The 26019-nt window shown below is 47.8% G+C and overlaps 1 protein-coding gene across 1 annotated transcript; it reads left to right on the forward strand.

Annotated features, from left to right (window-relative positions):
* The first annotated feature begins 1255 nt into the window (after nucleotides 1-1255).
* ASRGL1 (asparaginase and isoaspartyl peptidase 1) lies at nucleotides 1256-19252 on the forward strand. Its single transcript, XM_069470114.1, has 7 exons — nucleotides 1256-1363; nucleotides 1961-2161; nucleotides 7284-7426; nucleotides 8034-8191; nucleotides 15220-15338; nucleotides 17324-17434; nucleotides 17865-19252. Exons 2-7 carry the CDS (start codon nucleotides 1972-1974, stop codon nucleotides 18068-18070), a joined length of 927 nt encoding a protein of 308 aa, XP_069326215.1. The 5' UTR covers nucleotides 1256-1363; nucleotides 1961-1971; the 3' UTR covers nucleotides 18071-19252.
* The last annotated feature ends 6767 nt before the right edge of the window (nucleotides 19253-26019 follow it).

Consider the following 26019-nt stretch of genomic DNA (forward strand, 5'->3'; position numbering starts at 1 on the left):
AGGGGAACAGATTTGGCTTTCTCTGGTTGGTCCTAAATTGGAAGCAAAGACAAAAGTTAGGGACGTTGTTACTTATTGAACAAGTCCTGACCACTCAGGCCTGATTGCTGCAGAGGCTGCGATTTGGTTTCCTGGACGGGTTGCTGCAGAGGTTGTGGTCCAGACCATTGTCCCTTTGTGTATTCAGTTTCTCATAACGACTCAGTCCCTGTGCTGTCAGTATCTTAATCTTAAGTGCATGGGGTTGGGGGAGGCGGGGTGTTTGTTGGACAAAGAGAAAGTCTATCTTTGACATTGGTTCACCCAGCCAATAAACAGTTTAAAGTAAATTAACAATGAAAATAAAATAATTTTGCTGTGAACCTAAAACTGCTCTAAAAAATAAAGGCTATGAAAAAATAATGAAATCATAATTCACAAAGGTACTCGACATAACAGAGTAACGTATCCTTCAGTCCATGTCACTTACCCAGTATCTTACAGTTGCCTTATTAGGTACAAATGTAAACTCCTTCCATCCCCCTCGACTACCGGAAGAGCTAAACGGGAACCTCGGGCAACCCTGGGTGAACACAGGTGTTTGGTCCAGACACCGGGGTGTCAAGTCTTTAGGGAACACTCAGAGGCAGAGAGAACGAAAAGCGCCAACAAAAAATAAGGACTCTTGCAGGCGACAGAATTTAGAGCTGGGATGCTGAAGCTCAAAGGGAGGGACTAGGCTGAGGGTTTTCATACTCTAAGGGCACCCAGGCACAGAACCAGACCAACTAGACATTTTTACAGCTTGTCTTTCTGTTCTTTACAAAAGGTTAAGGGGAGAGACAATTAAGGATAAGATATTTGAATTCAAAACAATAATTAGCATTCAAAATAATAATTAGCAAGCCTGCCAAACATCTTGGCCAAAGGAAGGATTTCAGTGCGTGGAGCGTTGCTTTTCCATTTGCACTTCCAAAACTGCGACTCACCACTTGTCACTTCTCACCACCAACCCAAACCCCTGCTCCCAGCCTCATCGGGAGGGGGACGGTCCCCGCATGCCACGAGGAAGCTCGCGCGAATGGAAGCGTCTCCAGCGTGGTCCCGGTTCTGGGAGGCGAACGGCGCGTGGCCCACCGGCACCGGAGACCCCAGCGCTGCGAGGCGAGTGCGCGGCCCGCGGGCGTCGGGGATTTACGGTAGCGCCTCGGCGCGGCAGCCCCGCCCTCGCGCGCAGGCGCGGAACCGTTGCCTGCGGAGCGGTTGCGGACTGACGCGGATCCAGAACCAGCCTCGCCGGGGGACTGGACCGTGCGGCTCCGGGGGCCGCCGGGTGGCTCGGGCCAGCCTGAGGCCTCGGCGTCCGCCTCTCGCGGTGTCCTCGGTAAGCCGGCGGCCGGGACGCGGGGATGGTGAACGGAATGATCGGAAATACACACTGTAGCGAAGGCGTGAAGCGCCCTCCTCGGTGCCGGGGCTCAAGCGGGGAGGGCGCCGGCGAGGTCCAGCCTCAGGCCGTCCCACGTCCTCAGCGGGAGGGGGCGCACGCACGGGACGCGTCCCCGGGGAAACCGAGGCCCGGCGCGGAGCCCGGGAGGAGGGGCGGGAGCTCTGGCCCCGGGCGCCGCTCCCGCTCCTTCCCGGCCGGTGGCCCAGCATGGGACCGGCTTTGGGCTTTTCCGGGGAAACTGAGGCCTGAAGGCAGCCCGTGAGGGAGCGCAGGCTCTGGACCCCCGAGACCCCCGCCTGGCCGGCAGGTACCCCAGGCCGGGGCGGGGCGGACCCGGGCGCACTGGGCCGTTCATGCCTCATTCAAACCCCGCCGCCCCTCCGCGGCCCCAAGAAATTGCCGAAGACGGTAAATCCTGCCCGCCCGAAATAGAAACTGGACTTTGTCCCCGTTGGGTCTCCCGAGGAGATTGTGCCGGAGCGGTTTTCTCAGACACGTTTGGAATGACGCTCTCGTCTTCCTGATGGCCAGGGTCCGTCGACATGAATCCCGTCGTCGTAGTCCACGGTGGCGGAGCCAGCAACATCGCCAAGGACAGGAAGGAGTGCGTGCGCCAGGGCATCATCAAAGCCGCCACCGCGGGCTACAAAATCCTCAAGCAGGGCGGCAGCGCGGTGGATGCTGTGGAAGAAGCTGTGACCGCCCTGGAAAATGATCCCGAGTTCAACGCAGGTAAATTTGCGCTTCAGCTAGTGGACAATGCCAAGTCAGGCCAAGCTCCCCGCCCCCCAGAATAAATAGAAGCTTTCTAAAGCGTCAGGGAATCTAATCAGCTTTGTGGTGCAACTAAATATGCTAACAAGAAGCAATATTTTTCTCTTCCTACCTGTTGATCAAGTTACATTAAGAATGTTTGCATCCATTAATTCCCTTTTTTTATTTAACCAGCTTCCTAGAATTCACGTACCAAGAGGGGGATTGGAAGTAGACTACTTTAAATATCATAAACTGTACTCTCTTTTTGGTTTCGAAAAATGTATACACCTGTGTAACCACCACCACAATCAAGATTTAAAACATTTCCAAAGCGGGGCATGGCTGTTCATACTTGTAATCCCAGCTATTTGGTAGGCCAAGGCAGGAGGATCACTTGAGCCCAGGAGTTTGAGGTCATAGTGAGCTCTGATCACACCACTGCACTCTAGCCCAGGTAACAGAACAAAACTCTGCCTCAAAAAATAAGTGAAATTTTAAAAAGTAAAACATCTCTATCATCCCCTGTGATATTGTGATATAATAAGAAATATATATTTGATCTCTGCTCCCGGTCCGAGCACCTTGTAATTTCCTGAGCAATAGGGGTACTAGGAGAATCTTTTGTCCTAATATTTGGTCTTTGACCCCAGCACCTTACACAAGGCTCCTAATCCCATGGAATTTCCTGGTTGACAGGAGCCTCTTTTGTGCTAATGAGTTGACTCTTGGTGGCTCCCAGATGGGATCTCCATCAAAACCAAGCCATAATTAGAAGCTTGGAACTTTCTGCCCCACCCCCAACCTCCAGGATGAGGAGAGATAGAATTAATAATTGGTCATGCCTCTGATAAAGTCATTCATAAAAATCCCTGAACTTTCGGGTTCAGAGAGCTTCCAGGTTGATGAACACATCCATGTATCAGGAGGGTGGCATACCCCAACTCCATGGGGACAGAGCTCCTGTGCCCTGAACCCTTCCAGACTTCACCCTATGTATTTCTTCATCTGTATCCTTTGTCATATCCTTTATTTATATCATAAACTGGTACACATGTTTACCCGAGTTCTGTGAGCCACTCTAGCAAATTAATCAAACTTGAGAAGGTTGTGGGAGCCTCCTATCTGTAGCCAGACTGGGCAGAAGTTGCAGGTAACCTAGTTCTTGTGATTGGCATCTGAAGTGGGAGGCAGTCTGGTGGGAGTGGGACACTAACTCCAGGTAGATAGTGTCAGAATTGAATTGAATTATAGGACACCCAGTTGGTGTCTGCCAGAGAATTGATGTGTAGGAAAAAAAAGCCCACACATCTGGTCTTAGAAGTAAAATATTGAGAGTGAATCTGATTATAGAGAGGGAAAACAGGTTTTCCTTATTCACTCCCAAAAGTTCCTTTATGTCACTTTGCAGTTAATCCCCCCTTTCGTCCCCAGCACCTGGTATCCACTGATCTGCTTCTGTCACTATAGTTAGTTTCTGTTTTCCAGAATTTCACATAAGTGCAGTCATACAGAGTGTATTCTTTTGTGGTTGGCTTCTTTCAGTCCACCCTTTTTTTAAAATAATAATGCTCATAGCTGATATGAGTACTATGTATCAGGAAATAGTCTAAGAAATTTGCATGATTAACTCATTAATCCACACTGTAGTCCCATGAGGTAGGTAAAATTATGCTCATATCTTAGATGAGAAAACTAAGGCACAGAAAGATTAACTATCTTGCTGGAAGACATTCATTTCCCCTTTGTTTTATTTTTTTTTTTTTTTTTTTTTTTTTTTTTTTTTTTGTTGAGACAGAGTCTCACTTTGTTGCCCAGGCTAGAGTGAGTGCCGTGGCGTCAGCCTAGCTCACAGCAACCTCAAACTCCTGGGCTTAAGCGATCCTACTGCCTCAGCCTCCCGAGTAGCTGGGACTACAGGCATGCGCCACTATGCCCGGCTAATTTTTTCTATATAGATTTTTAGGTGTCCATATAATGTCTTTCTATTTTTAGTAGAGACGGGGTCTCGCTCAGGCTGGTCTCGAACTCCTGACCTTGAGCAATCCACCCGCCTCGGCCTCCCAGAGTGCTAGGATTACAGGCGTGAGCCACCACGCCCGGCCATTCCCCTTTGTTTTAAAATAGAAAACCTAAGATCTAGGGATTGAAATACTTCTTGGAATCACACCACCCACCCAACATCTGTCGGGGAAAAGAATTTCAGGAAATCTTAACCAACTATGTACATCACATATTTACTGAGTATTTGTTCTGTCCCCTTGACTCTACTAAGCACTCTAATGCTTACGAAAAATTTCGTTTGTCTGCCTGACCATAGAATGAGAGGTAACAGTATGCTTTCTGGCTGCGTTTGTTGAGCCAGATTTACCAGATAGGGACTGACTTTGCCAGCTGAGGGAGCAGCCAGCTAGTTCTCACCCAGAGGCTGCCTTCTGAATATCTCCCTCTAAATTTCCCAGATGTCTGCTATTCAGCACACTGAGGGAGAAAAGAATAGAGCTGAAAAGAAGGAATTCAGAGATTTAGGGGGGGAAAGGTAGGACTTTATGAGGTTTTTTCACAATGGCTTATTTGAACAGGAAGTTCCCAGCCCTGTGTGAGCTCCAGAGTTGGTTTCACCAAGTCCTTTCTTGTAGCTCTTTCCCTTGCCTCATCTGTGCGCGCTGGTCAGTACTCAGCTGAACACTCACAGAGACCCCTCTGCAGAGAGAGCCTTGCCAGCTCGCGCTCTCTGTGCCCCATGGATTCCAGACCCTGGCTTCCCAAATTCTCCACTCTCTCCTCAACTCAGGACAACCACCGACTTTGTTTGGGCTCCCTTCTCCGCTCCGCGTAATGCACGTGGTCCAGGCGTGAGACTGCTGCACTCTCTGTTTCTCCTCTCGCAGGGATCCCCATGCTGTGCAGCCTATTGTTTTTGAGAGTTATTTCTGTTACTTCTCACTAGCTAAGCACTCGCTAGATACATGGCAGATTGGGTGGGGAGTAGTCTTTTTATTAATATTTCACTTTCACCCATGAAACTTACCGTGGCCTATCACACATTTACTAGTGTTCCTTTCCCTAGTTTCTTCTAATATGCCTCATACATTTTGCATAAAGGCAAATCTGTCGCACTTGCTTCCCTTTAAATAACAGTCATTCAACAAATAATAGGGTGCCCACTATGTGCTATGTTAGTAAGCAATATTACAGTATGTTTTATAGCCATAATATAGACTTTCTTTAAGATAATTTAAGCAAATTAGTATTACCATAACCCAAATGAAATAAAGGTCTCAGGTTTGATTTTCTTACTCACTTGCTTCCACATTAGCCAAACTAATGGAGTATAATTTCTCTAAATAATAAAGCATTCCATTCTCTACCCAAAAGAGCTTGTATTGCTTTTATAATTATTAAAATTAATTTTAAGAAAGTAATCTTGGCTGGGTGCAGTGGCTCACGCCTGTAATCCTAGCACTCTGAGAGGCCGAGGCAGGAGGATTGCTTGAGGTCAGGAGTTCGAGACTAGCCTGAGCAAGAGCGAGACCCCATCTCTACTAAAAATAGAAAGAAATGATCTGGACAGCTAAAAAATATATATAGAAAAAAAAATTAGCTGGGCATGGTGGTGCATGCCTTTAGTCCCAGCTATTCAGGAGGCTGAGGCAGAAGGATTGCTTAAGACCAGGAGTTTGAGGTTGCTGTGAGCTAGGCTGACGCCACGGCACTCTAGCCTGGGCAACAGAGCGAGACTCTGTCTGAAAAAAAAAAAAAAAGAAAGAAAGAAAGTAGTCTTGCTTGAGTTACCAGTCTCATAAAATTTTCTAGTTTAATATTCTCCTCTAACTCTGAAATAACTATTAAATTGGGTTTTGTTTGTCAACCCACTAAGGCATCAAGGTATGGTGGAAAAGATGTGAGTTATTTTGGCAGAAGGAAATAGCTATCCAGGCGACAGACTTGGATTTGATTTCTCACTCTTCACGTAATAGACATCTGATATTGAGAGAATTGCGTTTTTATTTTCTCCACGTGTTAAACTGGCATATAATCAGAGCATCTAACACTTACTGCTTGCTTGCACATGCCAGGCACTACTCTAAGTGTTAAATGTGCCTTATCTAACTCCTTGATGGCTATGAGGATTAAAGGAGTTGATATTCTTATCCATTTTACAGATGAGGAAACAGAAGCACAAAGAGGTTGAGAAGCATAGCTAGATTTGTAGTCATGGTCTGGGCAAGAAAGTTGGAAAAAGGATGCTCATGGTAAAGAGAGCAGCATGTGCAAAGTAAGGAGAGCTTATGGTACATATTAGTCCCCCTGAGCCACGGGGGATGCCTTCCAGGACCCTCAGTGGATGCCTGAAATCACAGATGGTACCAAACCCTACACTATGTTTTTTCCTACACGTACATACCTATGATAGAGTTTAATTTTTAAATTAGATACAGTAAGAAACTAACAGCAATAACTAATGATAAAATAGAATACTCACAACAATACACCAGCGTCACTACTCTTGTGCCTTTGGGGCCGTTGTTAAGTAAAATAAGGGCTACTGGAACAGAGGCACTGCGATGCTGCAACAGTCGATCTGGTAACCAAGATGACTATTAAGTGATGACGGCGGGTAGCGTAGATAGTGTGGCTTGCTGGACAAAGGGGTGATTCACATCCTAGCCAGGAGGGAGCGGGATGTCACAAGATTTCATCACAGTACTCCAAATGGCACACATTTAAAACTTATGAATTTCTTACTTCTGGAATTTTCCATTTAATATGTTTGGGCCACAGTTGACTGCAGGTGACCGAAACTGCAGAAAGCAAAACTATGGAGAAGGGAGAACTACTGTATTCAAGGAAACCTAATATTTCAGTAAAATGTAGCCAAGGATAAGAGATGAAGCTGGAAAAGTAGGTCAGAGGCCAGATCAGGAAGGGCTTCATACTTCTATTTTGTACATCATAGGGTGTCAAGTCAGATTTGTGTTTTTAAAATGTTCCTCTGGCAATGGAATAGAAGATGAATTAAAGGGGGACAGATTAGAGGAAAATTTGGAGCAATTTCTAAGTTCTTAATTCATGCTTTTCAACTTCTTCTTGGTGTTAGGGTGTGGATCTGTCTTGAATATGAATGGTGACGTTGAAATGGATGCTAGTATCATGGATGGAAAAGACCTGTCCGCAGGAGCAGTGTCCGCAGTCCGGTGTATAGCAAATCCCATTAAACTTGCTCGGCTTGTCATGGAAAAGGTATATGTGACCTAACCATCTTTTTCCTAAAGAATTGTTACTGCTGTACTTTAGTGGTTAAAAGAAAAAAAAAGGAGGTCTGACTATGGAGAAACTTGAGATCACTGTTCTCCTAAAAATATATACAAGAACAGAAGCAATGTTATTTAAGTTTTTCAAATCAGCCAAGATTCTGTCTCTTGTTGACAATGTAACCTGACTAGTGTAACTTGACCAGTGATTACATAGTCATCTTCCTGTATTTTCTTCATCATTCTTTCAATACATGTAACACAGCACATTACAAACTGAACAGACCAACTATATAATAGCGTGGCGTTAAATACAAATGGATTAAGTTCTACAAATTTAACATAATATGTAAGTCACATCCGTAGTAACTTGTAGTCCACTGCTGGATTGTAGTCCAACTATTTTTGTTTTTTTTGAAAATGCAGAAACTCAGAGAGCCAGGCTCTTTTCAGCATTCAGAAAAGCAAGCCAGTGGAATTTGCATTTTTGAGCCTTTGCACCCAGAGAGAAGTAATTATTTCCACATAGTTGGAACAGTTAAAAAGATTACGCATTTTCAAAAAGCTAACCATTTTTCCTTTTCTTTCTGACTCAGACACCTCATTGCTTTCTGACTGACCAAGGGGCAGCAAAATTTGCAGCAGCTATGGGGATTCCAGAGATTCCTGGAGAACAACTGATAACAGAGAAAAATAAGAAGCGCCTAGAAAAAGAGAAGCTTGAGAAAGGTGCTCAGAAATCAGACTGTCAAAAGTAAGTCTCATCTATGGCTCACATTTTTGGGAGTTATTAAAGTATGAAACTTTGGCAAATATCTGATTATCTACATTTCTTAAATAATTCAGACTAAATAATGGAAAACCTGCCATTTGAGTTTTAGATTTAACCTCATTTTTTACTACTATGAATAGTAACTCAAATTAGGAGTTCCTTTTCTGACGTGATTTCATAGAAGAATGCCTTATATTAAAATGTGTCAATTATCTGAATTCTTCTTGATCAGTTTGTTATCTTAAATAGACTGAACAGGTGCTCTGTGATGTAGTGTATTTTATGAACTTACTTAAGCACACTTTCATAGTGCAGAGAAATCAGTACAACTCTTAAAATTTCAAATTAATCATATATTCTGAATTACAGTTTTCTATGTTATAGATTCCAGAATCCAAAATAAAAGCCCCCTGCCTTAAAGCAAAATTTGAAAATAAAATTTGAGCCGGGCGTGGTGGCTCACGCCTGTAATCCTAGCACTCTGGGAGGCCGAGGTGGGCGGATCGTTTGAGCTCAGGAGTTCGAGACCAGCCTGAGCAAGAGCGAGACCCCATCTCTACTAAAAATAGAAAGAAATTATATAGACAGCTAAAAATATATATAGAAAAAATTAGCCGGGCATGGTGGCACATGCCTGTAGTCCCAGCTACTCGGGAGGCTGAGACAGGAGGATCCCTTGAGCTCAGGAGTTTGAGGTTGCTGTGAGCGAGGCTGACGCCACGGCACTCACTCTAGCCTGGGCAACAGAGTGAGACTCTGTCTCAAAAAAAAAAAGAAAAGTTGAATATGGCCTAGGAGTTTATACTGGAATTCAGTCTATTAGCTCTGTGTACTTTTTAGAGTAGTAATATTTAACCAGGAGTATACCTTGGAATCACCTAGGGAGCGTTTTCAAAATACACATGTCTGGGCCCCTTCCCTAAAGAATCAAATTTAAGGCCAGGCGCCGTGGCTCACACCTGTAATCCTACCACTCTGGGAGGCCCAGGCAGGTCGATCGTTTGAGCTCAGGAGTTCGAGACCAGCCTGAGCAAGAGCAAGACCCCGTCTCTACTAAAAATAGAAAGAAATTATATGGACAGCTAAAAATGTTTATAGAAAAAATTAGCCGGACATGGTGGCACATGCCTGTAGTCCCAGGTACTCGGGAGGCTGAGGCAGGAGGATTGCTTGAGCCCAGGAGTTTGAGGTTGCTGTGAGCAAGGCTGACACTACAGCACTCAGAGCGAGACTCTGTCTCAAAAAAACAAACAAAAAAAAGAATCAGATTTAAGTAGATCTGAAGTAGAGAAGAGGCCAGGCAGGTATATTATGAACAAGTTTCCCAAGTAATTCTGATGTGTCCCCCAGGTTAAGAATCTGCTATAAAAGATTGGCCAGATGTTGGTAGCTATTGATAGCCTTACTAAGTGTGCTATTGTGTGTGGGTTAGAGCTGTGGAAAAATTGTTTTCCATGAAACAGGTCCCTTGTGACAAGAGTTGGGGACTGCTGGGCTAGAGGCGTAAGAACAGGGTTGCTTTATCAGTGTTTCATGTTTATTTTAAAAGATGTCGCCACATTGCTTTCCAAAAATTCTGTAACAACACATCTCCACCAGCCAGTGCTGCTTTTACATACAAACAAGAGGGGTTCCTGCCCTGGGTCCTGCATTTTAAAGGGCCCTCATATCACAAATACACAAAATGATTTATTACAGAACATGTGGGGTACCTTTGTCACTCAGCATTGACACAGCTTGACTCATAACCCCAATCATCGCTCTTGTGACTAACACCATTCAGCTGCCAGGGGAAGGCTTCTCCACATCTCTTGCTCTGTATCTTGGAAGCAAAGGCCACCTGAGTTCAAAGTTTGTGGGTTGTGCCACTGTTGGTATCAGAAATGGACGCTGCTTTGGAGTGTGGGGAAGATCCAAACTGCAGAAGGATTTAGGTAAGAGACAAAGATAAATTACTTAAAACTTAATTCACTGGTCAATTCGATTCTTGTATCACAAAGTCTTACTCCAGTGTCAATCATATAATGCTTCTGTATCAACTAGGAGAAAGTAAAGTGAACCCTTCTAAGGCCAAAGGACTCTCAGGCTGGTAGCTGTGTGTGAACAGATACAGGAATGATGGAGAGAAGGCTGGAAGTTTGCTCAATCCCAGACCAAAATAAGGAAGAAATCTTATCAAAGTAGGTTTAGCTTCCAACCCCCACTTAAGTGGATAGCCCAGAATGTGGACACTTGGAGTCCACTTTCTTGCCTCTGTGGGTGTTCCAATTTGTGGTTCTGAAGGTATTCATGGATTAGAACAATATCTGCAAGAGTTGCGCATGGGGACTATTACTCTTATGTTTGTGTATTTCTGTCCAACAGAAATAAAGTGAGAGCCACATTATGTAATTTTAAATGTTCTAATAGCCACATAAAAAAAGTAAAAGGGCTGGGCGTGGTGGCTCACGCCTATAATCCTAGCACTCTGGGAGACCGAGGCGGGAGGATCGCTCCAGGTCAGGAGTTCGAGACCAGCCTGAGCAAGAGCGAGACCCCTATCTCTACTAAAAATAGAAACAAATTGACTGGACAACTAAAAATACATAGAAAAAATTACCCAGCCATGGTGGCGCATGCCTGTAGTCCCAGCTACTAAGGAAGCTGAGGCAGAAGGATTGCTTAAGCCTAGGAGTTTGAGATTGCTGTGAGCTATGCTAACGCCATGGCACTCTAGCCTGGGCAACAGAGCGAGACTCTGTCTGGAAAAAAAAAAAAATTAATTTAAAACTTGCTAAGGAACTACATTGACTCAAGAAAGGTTGTCTTATTTGGCATTTGTCAGTTGAATTCATGTTATGTGAAAATGTTCAGTATAAGAACATAATCAGTACTCCCTGAAATGAAGATAAGAAAAATTAATTTATGTGATAAGTAATAATTTATAAATTTTATGTGTGTGTGTTCATTCATCTGCCATCACCAGTTGATGAACAAGTGACCCACGTATGCACAGTAATAACTGAATTAAGTCATCAATGGTAGTTTCTCAACTTTCAATCATATGAAAACCATAGCTTTACAGTATTTTTTAAGATAAAACAGTATGGAGCTTCCTAAAGAAATTAAAAATGGGCCCTTTTGTTACAACAGAGGGGTCCGTTTGTCATTCTTTGGCGAGTGTGTCTTGCTCTTGCTCTATAAACCTATGTTGTCCTTCCTCGATAAACTTCGTTTCGCACTTGCCTTGCTTTTGGTGTGTCTGGTCATTCTTTGGCCAAGAGCACACCAAGAACCAAGAACGGAACAAGATCCCTGACTTGACATCTTGGTGCTATGACTCAGAAAGAAAAAAAAAAAGAAATTAAAGATAGAACTACCATATAACCAGCATTCCCTCTTCTTGGTATATACCCAAAGGAAATTAAGTTACTGCCTTGAAAAGATATCCATACTCCCATATTCACAGCAGCCAAGATATGGAAACAACCAAAGTGTCCATCAACAGATGAATGGATAAATAAACTGTGATGTATATATACAGTGGAGTATTATTCAGCCTTAAAAAAGGAGATTGTGGCCGGGCGCGGTGGCTCACGCCTGTAATCCTAGCACTCTGGGAGGCCGAGGTGGGCGGATCGTTTGAGCTCAGGAGTTCGAGACCAGCCTGAGCAAGAGCGAGACCCCATCTCTACTAAAAATAGAAAGAAATTATATGGACAGCTAAAAATATATATAGAAAAAATTAGCCGGGCATGGTGGTGCATGCCTGTAGTCCCAGCTACTCGGGAGGCTGAGACAGGAGGATCCCTTGAGCTCAGGAGTTTGAGGTTGCTGTGAGCTAGGCTGACGCCACGGCACTCACTCTAGCCTGGGCAACAGAGTGAGACTCTGTCTCAAAAAAAAAAAAAAAAGGAGATTGTGCCATTTGCAACAACATGGGTGAATGAACCTAGAAGACATTGTGCTAAGTGAAGTAAGCCAGACAAAGGAAAAAAATACTGCATGATCTCACTTAGATATGGACTATTAAAAAAACACGAACAGCAACATTGAATACATAGAAGCAATAGAATGGCAGCTCCCAAGGGGTGGGGACAGGGAGGATGGGAGAAATAAGAAGACATAAGTCAAGGGGTACAAAACTACAGCTATGTAGGATGAATGTATCAATAGATTGAATGTACAACATGAGGACTCTAGGATAATATTGTATACTAAAGAGTTGCTAAGAGTAAATTTTAGGTACTCTTACCACAAAAAAAAAAGGTAACTGTGAGATGATGGACATGTTACTTTGGTTGACTCTAGTAATCATTTCACTGTGTCTACGTCTATCAAAATACGTTGTGCACCTTATATACAATATATATACACATATATATACAAAAAATATTTTTCAACACATATTTAACACAGTAAGAGGATAGCACATATTTATAACTTCTAAATATTAAGGATATGGTCTGTGGGCCTCCCTTTGTGTTCGTGTTCTTGCCCCGGCCCCTTGAATCGCTGGGCGTGGGCCTGCCACCAGCAGCGATGGGGAGTGCCTAATACCTTATCCGACAGGTGAAAGATGACACTGTCACTTTAATTTACTCTTCCCTGACAAGAATTTTGATCATTTTGCATTTGTGTGGGTGTCATTCTTTTGTATGAATTTGCCTATTTTTGTCCTGTGCTTGTCCTTTCTCTTGAGTTCTTTTGTCCCCTTATTATCAGCCTTAAGATCATCCTCTGTTGTTTAAAAAAAAAAAAAAATCCCACATCTGTTATTTTTATTTTGCTTTTACTTTATTTATAAAATTTTTCCATATAAAATACTTTTGTTTTTATGTAATCAGATATGCCTACCTCTGGTTTTATTGTTTGTAAGACTAGAAACTTCTAAGGCATTCCACTAGCTGGAGATACATATTCACCTAGATTTTCTGGAAGGATTTTGTTTTATGTTTTATATTTAGGTTTTTAACCATCTGGAGTTAGTTTTTGTGATGATGGAAGATAGGTTCCCGCTTTCTTCTAGGTAGAACATGCTGAATTTCTCTTCCCAGCCCCTCGGATGCCAGACTGTATGTATCTAGCTACTAGGCAGTCTCTCCACGTGATTACCTAACCTCACGCTCACGTCCAAATCTGAGTTTTTTGTTTCCCCACCACACTCCACACACACACACATACCAACAACAGAACAAAAAACCTATTCCCAATAGTCTTCCACATGTCAATAAATAGTTCTTGTATCTTTTCAGTTGCTGAGGCCAAGAGGCTCAAAGTCTTTCGTGATTTCTCTCTGTCATGTTCGTTCCACCTGCAAATTCTATCAGTTCTACCTTCGCAAGGTCCCAGCTCCAGCCTGCTGCTCACGCCTCTGCTGAAACGGCCCCAACAAACCACTGCCCCTCAAGCCTCCTGGCTGGTCTCTGTTTCTGCTCTTGTCTCCCTCAGTCAACCCTACACCTCAGCCAGATTAATTCTTTTCAGATAAAATTTTTATAGACATAACGCATATGTACAGAAGTGCACAGATCATATGTGTGCACCGTGGCGGATTTTCACAGGGTGGAAACCCATGTAATCAGCACCCAGACTGAGACGCAGGATGTTGCCAGAGGTTCCCCTCCTGCCCCCTCCGTTCGCTGCCTCCCCCAAGGTAACCACTTACATGGCTTCTAACACCACGCGTGAGTGTGGCCCATGTTTGAACTTGATTTAAATGGAACCGTATAGTAGGTACTTTGTTGGCCTGCCTACTTTCAACATTCTATTTCTGAGATCATCCATTTGTTCGTTGCTGTGCCACAGTGTATCTGCTCTACCTTTTGTGGACGTTGTGTTTTCGGTCTGAGGTTAGAGCAGCCCCCTTTCTCTGTGGTTTCACTTTCCGTGGTTTCAGTTACCCACAGCCAACCTCGGTCCAGTATTTTGAGAGAGAGAGAGAGAGACCACATTCACATAACTTTTATTATAGTACGTTATTATAATTGTACTATTGTTAATCTCTCATTGTGCCTAATTTATCAACTAAACTTTATCATAGGTATGTGTATACAGTACAGGAAAACACATCGTATGTATAGGGCTCAGTACTCTCTGCCGTTTCAGGTGTCCACTAGGGGTCTTGGAGTGTATCCCCTGCAGATAAGGGGCGACTACTGTATTACAAATACTGCTGCTATGAACATTTCTGTCTGCTGTTTTTGGTGAACATATGTCCACATTTCTGATGGGCAGAATACAAGTGTATAATTGTGGAGTCGTGGAGTGTGCGTATGTTCAGCTTTAGTAGATATTGCCAGATGGTTTTCCAAAGGGGTTGTACCAGTTTATGCTAACAGCATGACAACTTCAGTTCCTGCATATCCTTGCCAACACTCGATAAGTCTCTTTCATTTTAGCCACTCAGCCACTCGGAAGGGTGGGTGTAGTGATAAGAATGGTTATTTTTAAAATTTAACTCAGATTATGACACTTCTGAGCTCAAACTGTCCCCCTGTCTTACTCAGAATAAAAGCCTTTTACACTGGCCTGAAAATAGAGTGATCATATGGTTTAGTGTTCCACTAGAACTGAATTTTGAGAGTGAAAGGCCGTGACAGCAGGCACAGATGCAGGGTCTGGGGTCCTGTTCTGCATCTACACACTCACGTCTTCCTTTCCTGGTGGCAGCTTCAGAATCTCTGGGGTGGGCCCAGGGATCCAGGGGATGTTGTGCACACTGACGTTTGAGATGCGCTCTGTCATTTTTATCCCCAATTTGTAGGTAGGAGCAATGAGGCCTGGAGAATAAAAACATCACTTAAGGTCACACAGCTGGAAAGTGATGTGTTGGGATTGGATGTGCTCTTCAAGCTGGGTCCTAGAGGAGCAGCTGGCAGTCTGCTGTGACTGACCGGCAGAGCAGGAAGCAAGCAGGCGCTTTGCCATTGACAGGCACCGTGCGCCTTTGAGAGGTTTTAAGCTATGTTGATGGTTGTGGGGTGTTTCTCATCTCCAGCCTGTCATTTTTTTGTGTTTATTTTTGGCAGAAACTTGGGAACCGTGGGTGCTGTTGCCTTGGACTGCAAAGGAAACTTAGCTTATGCAACCTCTACAGGGGGTATCGTGAATAAAATGGTTGGCCGAGTTGGAGACACACCGTGTATAGGTAGGACTGGCGACAGCTCCTGCCCCTTCCCCTTCCGTCCCAATCACCGGGTTCTCCTCCCTCTCTGTTCTCTGCCCGTCTCTCTCCTTTTCTTTCTGCATTTCCTTTCTCCTCTTGGTGGCAGCTTCAGGATTTTTGGGGAGTGGCAATGGGGCTGTTCAGGGCACTGCTTGAGCGGAGATTGTATCTAGCAAACACTGTGTTTCCTAGATTGCATGCCTTTTGGGGATGACTTGGGGTGCGAAATGGACACAGGGATGCTAATGTTATCCCCAAGCTGCCCGGCAGTGCCTGTCTCCAGTTCTGCAGACTTACTCGCAGAGGGTTAAGTACGTGAGACCTCTTCCCAGGCATGGGCTCAAATGAACTATCCAAGAAAGCTGAGAATTTAAGTTTGCAGTTACTAGATTTGAGTGGCATGAAAGTGATACACTTCTACATATATATGACAGATCAAAGTGTGTACATTAACACGGAAGCACATTATCTCATCCCCAGGAGTGGGTGCGAGGCAGGGCTGGGGTGCGTGTGTGTTCACTCCGTGCAGCCTCTCACACTGCTCTTGTGGGAGTCCCCATAACCCCTGCAGATGATTGAAGTTTTGAAAACAGCTAAATTGTTCCATCTGCCCCAAAAAGCAGCTTATGCGTTTAGTGGAAAACTAACCCTACCCTCACTCTCGTCTTTAGCAATAATCTGCACTCAGCAATTCTTGACACCCTTTATTCTATCATGAACTCAGAGTATTCTCCTTAGCAAAACTCCTGCCAAACTGTGCCCAGTCGGTAGTGCAGCTTTTGCATCCAGCTGGGTTCAGATCAGGCCACCGGGCCACCCCGGGTCAGATCCCAGAGACCAGTTTCAGACTTGAGTTATGGTGATAAAGCTTGGGAGAGAAAAGGCATATCCTGAATGCTCAGAGGTCCTTGTCCTGGCTGTGAGACCGAGTGTGCTCTCCTCGGCCTTTCCAGTGAGCCCTCCCCTAGCAGCGCGGCAGCTGCGCCATGTGGACCGTCAGGAGAGACAGTCGCCGCTTGAGCAGTCGTCCTCTTGACAAGTGCGTGTGGAGGGAGTGTGCCTCCGCTGGCCTGCCACCCCTGCCAGGACCACTCTTGGAGTCACCCTGGCCTTTTGTGGTCTTGAGTAACCGAAAAGAAAACAAAGACTTGGCTGCTTCCAAGTATTAGGACATGTTGACACCATGCGGTCAGGCCAGCTCATCCCACCGCAGAAGCTTCTAGAAAAAAGGATACGCACCTCTTCCCATGGCAATAGTTCCTTCCCTGCCCAGTCCCAGCTCGCTCCAGAACCAGAACAGGGTTATCTGCCTTTGAGAACCCTTGGGCCCTGTGACATTGAGTGTAGCCCTCGACTCCTGCTTTCCCCACATCCAGCATCAATGAATAAGGCCAGTGTCAATCATAACATGTGTCTGTATCAAGCAGGAGAGAGCAAAGGGCTCTCAGGCTGGTAGCTGTGTATACACAGATACGGGAACGATGGAGAGAAAGTTGTAAAGTTGCTCAATGAGGAAGAAATCTCCAGACCTCCACTTAAGTGGATAGCCCAGAATAGTTCCCTCAGGCGCAGCCAAGCCTCCCCTGAACCAGCCCTGGCCTCCAGATCCCTGGACAGTGTACACGGATGTTAGCTTTGCGGGTGTCAGTTTTCCCCACATTGTTCGAATGTGGTGCTCTTCCTTCACGGTGTATGGGTGTGGGGGGGCGGGCTGGCCCACTGAGCAGGGCGGCGTGGTCGGGCAGAGGCTGCTCTGTGAAAGCCAGACCTGCCTCCCCCGAGCCTCCCTTGATCCTCCTGGATTTGGGGATGTTGATAGTCCACCTTTGCATCCACAGGTCATGGCTACTAATCTGACCTTTGTCTACACTCTTGGGGTTTAACATTCATGTAGCATTAAACCTGTAATGTGGGTGAATTTCTTGACCACTGCTTCTCACTTAGAACCAATCACCTTTTTTGAGCAGGATCTGGAGGTTACGCTGACAATGACATTGGAGCCATTTCAACCACAGGGCATGGGGAAAGCATCCTGAAGGTGAATCTGGCCAGACTCACCCTCTTCCACCTAGAACAAGGTACGTATATCATAGACCCAGTTAAATAATTTGTGAAGGCGAGTATGTAGAAGCTCTGGAGAAGTATATGAAGCCCTTTCTTGTTTGCTATGGATGTTGCCTCCAGGTTGTGAACACTTTGAGTCCTTCCCACCTCTGGTAGGATCCGGAGAGGAGAGCATTTGGAGCACGGCTGTTGGTAGCACCTCAGGAGAAGGGGGTGGCAGAGAGACATTGAGCTTGAGCGTGGGTGGGAAGGCCGCTCCGCTCAGAAGGACGCCAGGGCTCTGTCTCAGGGCAAGGAAGCCAGGACCCTCCTTTTAAGCTTTCAAATAGAAACCATTTACCAAAAATCTTTGTTAACTTGCTTTTTGGCTTTTCATACTGCAAATGATTTCCCATCAGATTCCTTTCAGTAACGTGTTGTTTCTCAACCTCTCCTTGTCCTCAGGGAAGAGCTTAGAAGAGGCTGCCGACCTGTCGTTGGGTTTTATGAAGTCAAGGCTCAGAGGTTTAGGTGGCCTCATCTTGATCAGCAAAACAGGAGACTGGGTGGTGAAGTGGACCTCTGCCTCCATGCCCTGGGCCGCCGCGAAGGACGACAAGCTGCACTCGGGAATCGACGTTGACGAAACCACTACCACGGACCTGCCCTGAGCCCTGGAAGATTGTATTCTAGACGTTAGCTTGGAGGTAAAGTACAGTGTCCTGGTGTGGAGCCGTAGCTTAATCAATTAGATCTAGAAATGGAAAAACTGTGCAGTCTGTCACTCATTTTGTTGCCTTGATCAATAATTATCTGAATATTTGGTTGAGGAGCGCGTTCTAAAGTGATGAGAGGAAAATGTCTGTGCGGGGATCAAAATAAGACTAGTGAAGATGACAGACCTAGTGAGTCTTTCCCGTGCGTGATCAGGACACGGCAGAACTGCCTTGGGGCAGGCGGTGCCTTCTGGAACTGAGAAAGCGGGGAGGTGAGGAGGGAAGGCCCCCGCGGAAGCAGCAGAGTTTGCAAGTGAGGCAGGAGCAGCAGAACTAGCAGGCGACGTCCGGGGGAACCTCAGAATGTTGCGGTTCTGAGTCACAGGAACATCGAGTTAGCTCGAAGAGAGAAAATCCTTTAAGGGAAATGTTCTTCATCCATGAAAGAGTAAACTGATTTTTCCAAGAAAGTTCAGAGCTTCTCTGACTTACTAATATAGACATGTTTCCAGATACTTCCAAAGGACCCCCCGCTAACCCATAGCTCCCTAACCGTCATAATGGAGACGCTCTGGGCTTCCTTGAAGTGTGAGGGTTTTCTTGGGTTCGCAGACGAGCCCCTCACCTAGTGTTCTCCCGCAAGCCAGCCTCACTGGCCGCTGCCCTCTGGCGTAGAGGGTCATATAGTGAGTAAGGGGCTCGCGACCTCTGCGACCTCTCCAGCGACAGGGAGGAGCTGGCTGATGTGGGGAGGATGCCGTGACATTGTGAGCTCCCATGCCGTCCAGTGCTTTGGGACGCCTCCTCCTGCCCACTGAGCTGGGCGTGGTGCGGTGTGGCCGGCATGGCGAGGAGAAGAATTTCCTTGGTGGAGAGTATTCCTATCCATCTCTCTTTACACTGGAAAGGCTTCTGCTGTGACATACCTGCTCAATTTTTAGTCTGTCAGGGCTCCCCTTCTCTCTGGAAAGAAATTGCCTATCTTTAAATTCCATGTGCCACTAATAAAATATATTTTGAAAGAATAACAGTGTGGTTAGGAGTCACTGTTGACGAAGACCAGAATGTATGTAGCTCTCCCCTTGGTCTCAATGATGACAGGTGTACTGGACACAGAGACCTCGAGATGGGGGCGGGGCTGGCTTGGTGTCAGTAATCTGTCCTGCCTTGTGGAGTATATGCAGGAGTTTTTCAAAAGAATTGGACTTTTTCTGAATGGGTTAGGGAAGAACCAAACCCCCATTCGCAGATCTCGACAGGGTTTGTGGATCAGTCTTCCTGCACGCTGCCAGCACTCACCGCAGACAGAGGTGGGCAGTCCTGGTTCCTGCCCCCAGACCCCCCTGGGCCCACGCTAGCTGCTCTGAACCAGAGAGAAAGGGACAACATTTGGCAACAGACCTGAGTTTAAATCCTGCTTCTCCCCACTACCAGGCAACCCTGGACAAGTTAACTTTCAAGAATCTTTCATCTATAAAGTAGATTACTAGGAAGATTAAATGAAAGTAAAGAAAAACTGCTCAGTGTTTTATCTTAAGGCTCCTATGGACAAATACAGAAACTGGCCAGGAGTGCGGGAGTTTATGTGTTTGTGTCCTTGAAAACCTCCACATGCAACAACTGCCCCTTTAAAAAGAAGTGTTAGGAGGTATATCGCTGAGGGCTGCCACGGATGCACAGGCTGAGTGGCTTAACGACCAGAAATTCGTTTTCTCTGTCTGGAGGCTACAAATCCAAGGGCAGTGTTGGTGTCTCCTAGGCTCGTAGGGGGCCATCTTCTCCCCCTGTCCCGCACGTGCACGTCCCTGCATCTCTCTCTGTGGGTCCTAATCTCCTCTTATAATGACACCAGTCATACTGGATTAGGGTCCACCCTAGTCACCTCATTTAACCTTAATCACCTCTTTACAGGCCCTAACTCCAAATACAGTCACATTCTGAGGGACCGACCGGGGCTTAGGGCTTCAACAGACGAATTTGGGAAAGGACAGAATTCAGCCCATAACAGGAGGCAAAGCAGAATCAGGTTAGGGGTTGAAAGGAGAAGAGACCCTTTGGAGAACGTAACAGTCACTAAGCAGATAAGGAAAAAACGAAATGGGGGGAGATAGGGAGGCCAAGTGGAAGACCTGACTTTGACCCGTCGGTTCTCCCCTTGGCAAGGGAATTGGCTCTAGTTAGGAAGCACTGCTGGATGCTCGGCTCTTGGCCACTTGACCTCTTTGGCTGAGCCAGGTACAGGGGTTCGGGGCCATCAGCCCCCTTGTGCAAAGCCAAGGTGTGTAATGTTGCCCTCAGACCTGGGTTCTACAAAAAGCCTCCTCCGCTAGCCTGGGGCTTCCATAAGCAGAGACCACATTCAGTTCTGACTTTGTTCCCACACATTGTCGCCGGCCTGCTCCACAGCTGTCTGTCAATGTTATCCGAGAGGGAGCAACAAGCTTGTTACCACGACTATGCCACAAGAGGGCAGCAGACTACAGTAGTCACCATTACCCTGCCTGGATCAGAACGTCTGCTTGGGAAGTTTGGAACCGCAAGAGGGTTCCTGTTCCTGACCTCCATTTTCATCCGAATACTACAATTTATTTTAGAGCAGAATTGTCCAGAACACAAACACTAGCAGACACCCCACAGAGCCCATCCACGTCAACGACTGAAGCCCCCCCTGCACCAGGCCAGTTGCTGGTACCGGAATCGCAGGAGAGCGAGGTCCAGCAGCCGGGCCCCTGGCCTCGGTTGCTCCTTCCAGCCAGAAGGACAGATAGATCGTCCTTTGGCCACTCCTGCCAAAGTGGTGGGGGAACGTGGAGTAGGCAGGGGACACTGGCCTCGGGAGTCGGCCCCTCTGCTGGGCTGCAGAGAGGAGTCCAGGGTAAGGCAGGGCCTTAACCTTGTAGTTGTTGTATAATAAACAATTTTTTCAAATCCTATCCTTTCTAGACATGTTCCTTTGTAGCATGAGGGATTATAAACTCAGTGCAGAGGAAGGCAGAGTGGGGCACACGTCAGTCCTCTCCAGAGTCCTGTCATCGGAACCGATGGTGTGCAGGGAAGCCTGGGAGGGGACACTTGCTCTTCCAGCCCCGCACCTCCTCTGCAGTCCTCTGGTCAGCCCTTGTCTTTGCACAAGACCATCACTGACTTTGGTTTTTGTAGCTGTTTTGAGGGAACAAGGAAGTGCCCTCACAGAGCTCGTCCAGCTAAGAAAAATGCAGGTGTTCGCTCTCTCCCCTCCCATGGCCCAGCAAGGAATGGGCCCAGCCTGGGATGGACTTGGATGGGAGCTTTGGCCTGGAGCGCGGGCAGGGTTGGGTGGGGTGGGCGCCCTTAGGGGCTGCATCTGCAGTGCAAATACCCTGAACCGGGAGGCAAACCGGAGGCAAACGGGAGCACAGCCTTTCGGCCCCTCCGCGCCCCACAGCCACACACCAGCAAGGGTTGAGCCACAGTTGTCTGTACGGCCCTTTGGAGAAATTGCAGGGATGATTCTGCTTTTTTTTTTTTTTTTTGAGACAGATTCTCACTCTGTTGCCCGGGCTAGAGCGAGTGCCGTGGCGTCACCTAGCTCACAGCAACCTCAAACTCCTGGGCTTAAGCGATCCTACTGCCTCAGCCTCCCGAGTAGCTGGGACTACAGGCATGTGCCACCATGCCCGGCTAATTTTTTCTATATATATTTTTTAGTTGGCCAGATAATTTCTTTCTATTTTTAGTAGAGACGGGGTCTTGCTCTTGCTCAGGCTGATCTCGAACTCCTGACCTCGAGCAATCCTCCCGCCTCGGCCTCCCAGAGTGCTAGGATTACAGGCGTGAGCCACCGCGCCCAGCCAATTCTGCCTTTTTGAAAGAGGAAACATAAGGCCCAGAGAAATTGGAGTTTCCCCCAGGGCACTCATCCCGCTCAGGTTAAACTGAGATTGATTTATCTCAACCTCCTATCCCCAGATCCTGTGGCTCTCACCCGCGACGTGACCCTACTGTTAGGGTGGAAAGACTGGCAGGCGCTCACGGCACAGGTGGAGAAAGATTTCTCACGCAGAGATTAAGATATAAAAGTAAAAATTATTTTATCTTCTTAGAGGAGAGGGAGAGAATGAGAGAGTGAAGGGGGGGAAAGAGAAAAGGAGGGGAGGGGGCAGAATAGTGGGTGTTGTCAGTTGATAACAGAAGCCTCCAAGAGTTGGTTTCCTGCCTTTCCCTGGAGAAGGGATTATCACAGGAGATGTGACTCTGTCCTCGAGCTGTCTATCGTTGAGGCTGTAGCTTGTTCTCCTGCTCTTTACTCGGAACTCTAAAAGCAGATTCTCAAAAAACAATTTTGAAAGAGAGGTTTCCGTCTCTTTTCCATCCACTCAGCTCCTTTCAGAAGTTGTGCAAAACAGAACTCCCGCAGAGTACCTGTGAGAGAGAGAACTGGTCGGACTGATCTCTAACTGTCCCTGGGGAAACTAGAATCAGGCATTTTCCTGTTACTTTCGCAAGGCCGCCCCTTTCTCTTGTCACACCACGCGTGCAGCCACCATCCTCGTACATCCATGGGGTGCGCCAGGAAAGACCAGCACATGTGGAAAACTCTGCCCTTCAAATCCTGGGTTATTCCAAACCCCTGTTGCAGTTGGATTTTCAGTGAAAGGCAGGGGCCAGGCAAGGACTGTGTTGACAGAGGAAAGCGGCCTGGTTAACTGTTGCTACACAGTTATCAGCACTTGCTGGATCCGGAGCAGGACTCAGGGCTTTGGGTTCCAAGCAAGGCAGGGAGCCAAGGAGAACAGAAGCCTGAGGCTCCTCCCAGCAGTGGCCACCCTCGTGCCTCTGCGGGCACGGGGACTGTGACCTCGAGGTGGCAGTCTTTACTAAACAAAATAAGAAAATATAAAATAATAATGAAAATCTTAAACTATGTGTGAAAAATAACAAAAAAGGGGGAAAAATCCTATCACTCAGTGAATATCACTATTAATACATTATTGCATGTTCTTCCAGATCTTTTTCAAGCATACATACAAATAATTATTTTTTCCAAAATGAGGCCATACCATACATGCTATGTGTAACTTTTTTCAGTTAACATTCTCCACCCTTCCGTATCAATAAACTTTCACCTTATGTAATACTTGGTCAATATTGAAATTTCCCCAGTTTTCTCAAAATGGCCCTTCAGCAGGATTGTCCAAATCCTGCGTGGTGGGTGGTCAGGGCCGGGCCACTGTGTCACAGCTTCTCCGCTGGGTTGGTCAGGTGGCCCCTTGTGTGCGAGGTGAGCCGCTGGCTACTGTCCCTGTGGGCACTGGGGCCCGGCAGACTGGTTCAGACAGAAATGACATCCCTGTGCCACAGCAGCCAAGCAGCGCTGGGCTGTGGGGTGGGCCAGGGCAGGCTTGGAAAGGGAAGTGTGGGCTGTGCCCAACACAGGAGGCCCCACCCAGCTTGGCAAAGGGTGACTTGGAGTGAGAAGAGCAGGTGGGGAGCGAGTCCACCCTGCACAGCTGCCAGGAAAGGACCCGCCCACCCCCCCTCGGCTGCCTCTTCCCCAGGTCCCTGCCCCGGACCAAGGGTTTGTTTGCTCTCCTTCCCAGCACTCCTCGCCTTCAGCCCTCCCGCACAGCCAGCGCCTCCTGGGCAAAGGGCAGTCTCAGGGCTGTTTACCAGTGAGTCCAGGTGGACGTTGCTCACACCAAACCCAGGAGTATTTACCATGGGCTGGGAATCCTGCGGCTCCCTTGCCTCTGAGAACCACATTGCGCCGCCACCCTGAGCAGATCCCTGGGGGCTTGAACTCCTGAACTTTCCCAACGGTCTGTTCAGACACTAAGTACATACTCTTTTTTAAAGTAAGAAAGACCAAAGCCAGTTTCCTTCCTCCCCTCCCCTGCCTCGCTGCAGCCCCACGTGCCTCCCCAGTTGTCCTGCCATCTCTGTCCCTCTTGTCTCTGGCTCTTGCACACACATCACACCCTGGGTGCGCCGTTGCCCAGCTGCCCTCTCCCCAGCCGGCCAGCCCTGACCAGGCTCTGCTTGCAGGGGGGTCAGACAGGAAGGCACCAGCGTCCTGCCTGTTACAGCTGAATGTTCTGGCGCCTCTAAAACCCGGCAGGCAGCACTGCCTTGCTCTGCCCTTCCCAGGTCAGCTCCCAGGCCCTGCATCAGGCCCTGGAGGCCTGGCACACGCAGCACTAGGACCAGGCTCCAGGCCACTGGGCTGCATCCTGGCCTTGCCAGAGGTCTGAGGCCCCACGCCACACACGGCCCAGCTTCTGAGCCCATCTCAGCTTCAAGGCTTCCCATGGGGCCTTCCCATTGGGCAGCACCTGGGCCTCTGCTCAAAGATGACGACAGAAGAATGAGGAAACCCCACCTCCCTCCATGGACTCTGCACCCCCACAGCCAGCCAGTCCATCACAGCCACTCCCAGGGGCCCCATCCCGCCCACCCTCAAGAATGAAGTCGTTCAAGAGCCTCCAAGGGTTCCCCCTGCTGACTGCAGCAAATCTAAACCCCTGGGCCGGCTTCCAAGGCCCCACTAGGCCAGCCCCTCCAGGCTGCAGGCAAATGCCCGACTGTCCCCAAGATATGAGGGGCTACCCAGGCCCTTCCACCCTCAAAGGTGTTTGGGGGAGAATAACAGTGACCTCTCTGAGAGGTGTCGTGAGATTGATTGGTTACTACATGGAAAAGCAGTCCGGACGCGTTAGCTATTATTACTGTGTTCCCAAACCACACCAACCAGAGGGAGCCCTTCTTGTGGGGAGCCCTCGCCGTCTTCAGGGTCACCGGTTAGCAGCTTCTAGAATGAGCCTCTGTTCCATGGACCCAAAGGTTGCGCTCACCGTTTGGACGTGTGGGCCAGGTGCTCAGCCAGAGGGCCCCAGCCCCGTGACACCAACACAAAGAGAACCCCAGCTTCACATTTTGTGCTTTACAAAACACTTTCACGTCTGTTTCTACTCTACGCAGTAGCCAGGGCAGGACTAACCATTCCCGTTTTCCAAATGGGGCCCCTGACGCTCAAAGCCACCAAGTACCTTACCCAGGTCACACAGCTAGTAAGTGGCCGAGTTAGGCTCCATCTCTGCTTGAACCCAAGCCCAGCGCTTTTTCCTCGGCCCTGAGCTGGGTCACAACCAGTTAAGTGCATCCTCCTCCTTTGAAAAGCAGCTCAGATGCCAGAGGAATTAGAGACAGCCGCACAATGAAAACCAGACGCCCTGCCCCTCGTCTCTGGACCGGCTCCCAGGAAAGGGAGGACAGCTGGCTGATATGTGGCCTCCCGGCCCGCCCTGCCCATGAGCTCAGCTCCTGGCAGAAGGAGCGCCTCACTGAGGAAGGCCTCCTGAGCCCCTCGGCCTAGCAAAGCCTCGCAACAGAGCTAGGGCCAGACCACAGGGCCATTTACCTCTGGGGGTCAGAACAAGGAGTGTCCGAGGCCAACCGTGTTGCCGTTAACTCTCTCTAACCTAAACAACCCTGCAAACTAGGTGCCATGCCTGTTGTTCCGATGAGAAAACTGAGGCTTGGAGAAATGTGACTTTGCAGGCTAGCAAGAGGGAACGCCAGGATGGGAACCAGTGTCCGTGGGGCTCCACCTTCCAGCCAGCCTGCAGCTGTGACGCCCAGCCCAGGGGAGCTCATCTTCTGGGGCTCTTGAGGGCAGGGACCACATCTGCCTTGCTTAGAGCGGTTCCCCCAGGCCTCCAGCAGTGCCCAGTAAATATTTGTGAAATGAGGGGTCCCTAAGTGCATCCCTCACTTACCCCAAGGAAGGCTGACTTACAGCCCGTGCTTCAGCCCTGGTGGGGAGGGTGCCTGGTTGGGGCAAACCCACCCTGAGGCCTGGGGGATCAGGGCCAGCCCTGCCCACACCCCCTCCAAACCCCACACCCTGGAGGCAGGGCCCACTGGGA

Source organism: Eulemur rufifrons, chromosome 6 (assembly GCF_041146395.1).
Source record: "Eulemur rufifrons isolate Redbay chromosome 6, OSU_ERuf_1, whole genome shotgun sequence".
Classification (NCBI taxonomy): Eukaryota; Metazoa; Chordata; class Mammalia; order Primates; family Lemuridae; genus Eulemur; species Eulemur rufifrons.

Excerpts from the sequence above, each read along its gene's own strand:
- ASRGL1 (XM_069470114.1), top strand. The coding sequence starts at position 1,972 with ATGAATCCCGTCGTCGTAGTCCACGGTGGCGGAGCCAGCAACATCGCC. Across the intron at positions 8,192-15,219 it reads CAGAAATCAGACTGTCAAAA|AAACTTGGGAACCGTGGGTG; the intron begins GTAAGTCTCATC and ends TATTTTTGGCAG. Across the intron at positions 17,435-17,864 it reads CCTCTTCCACCTAGAACAAG|GGAAGAGCTTAGAAGAGGCT; the intron begins GTACGTATATCA and ends CCTTGTCCTCAG.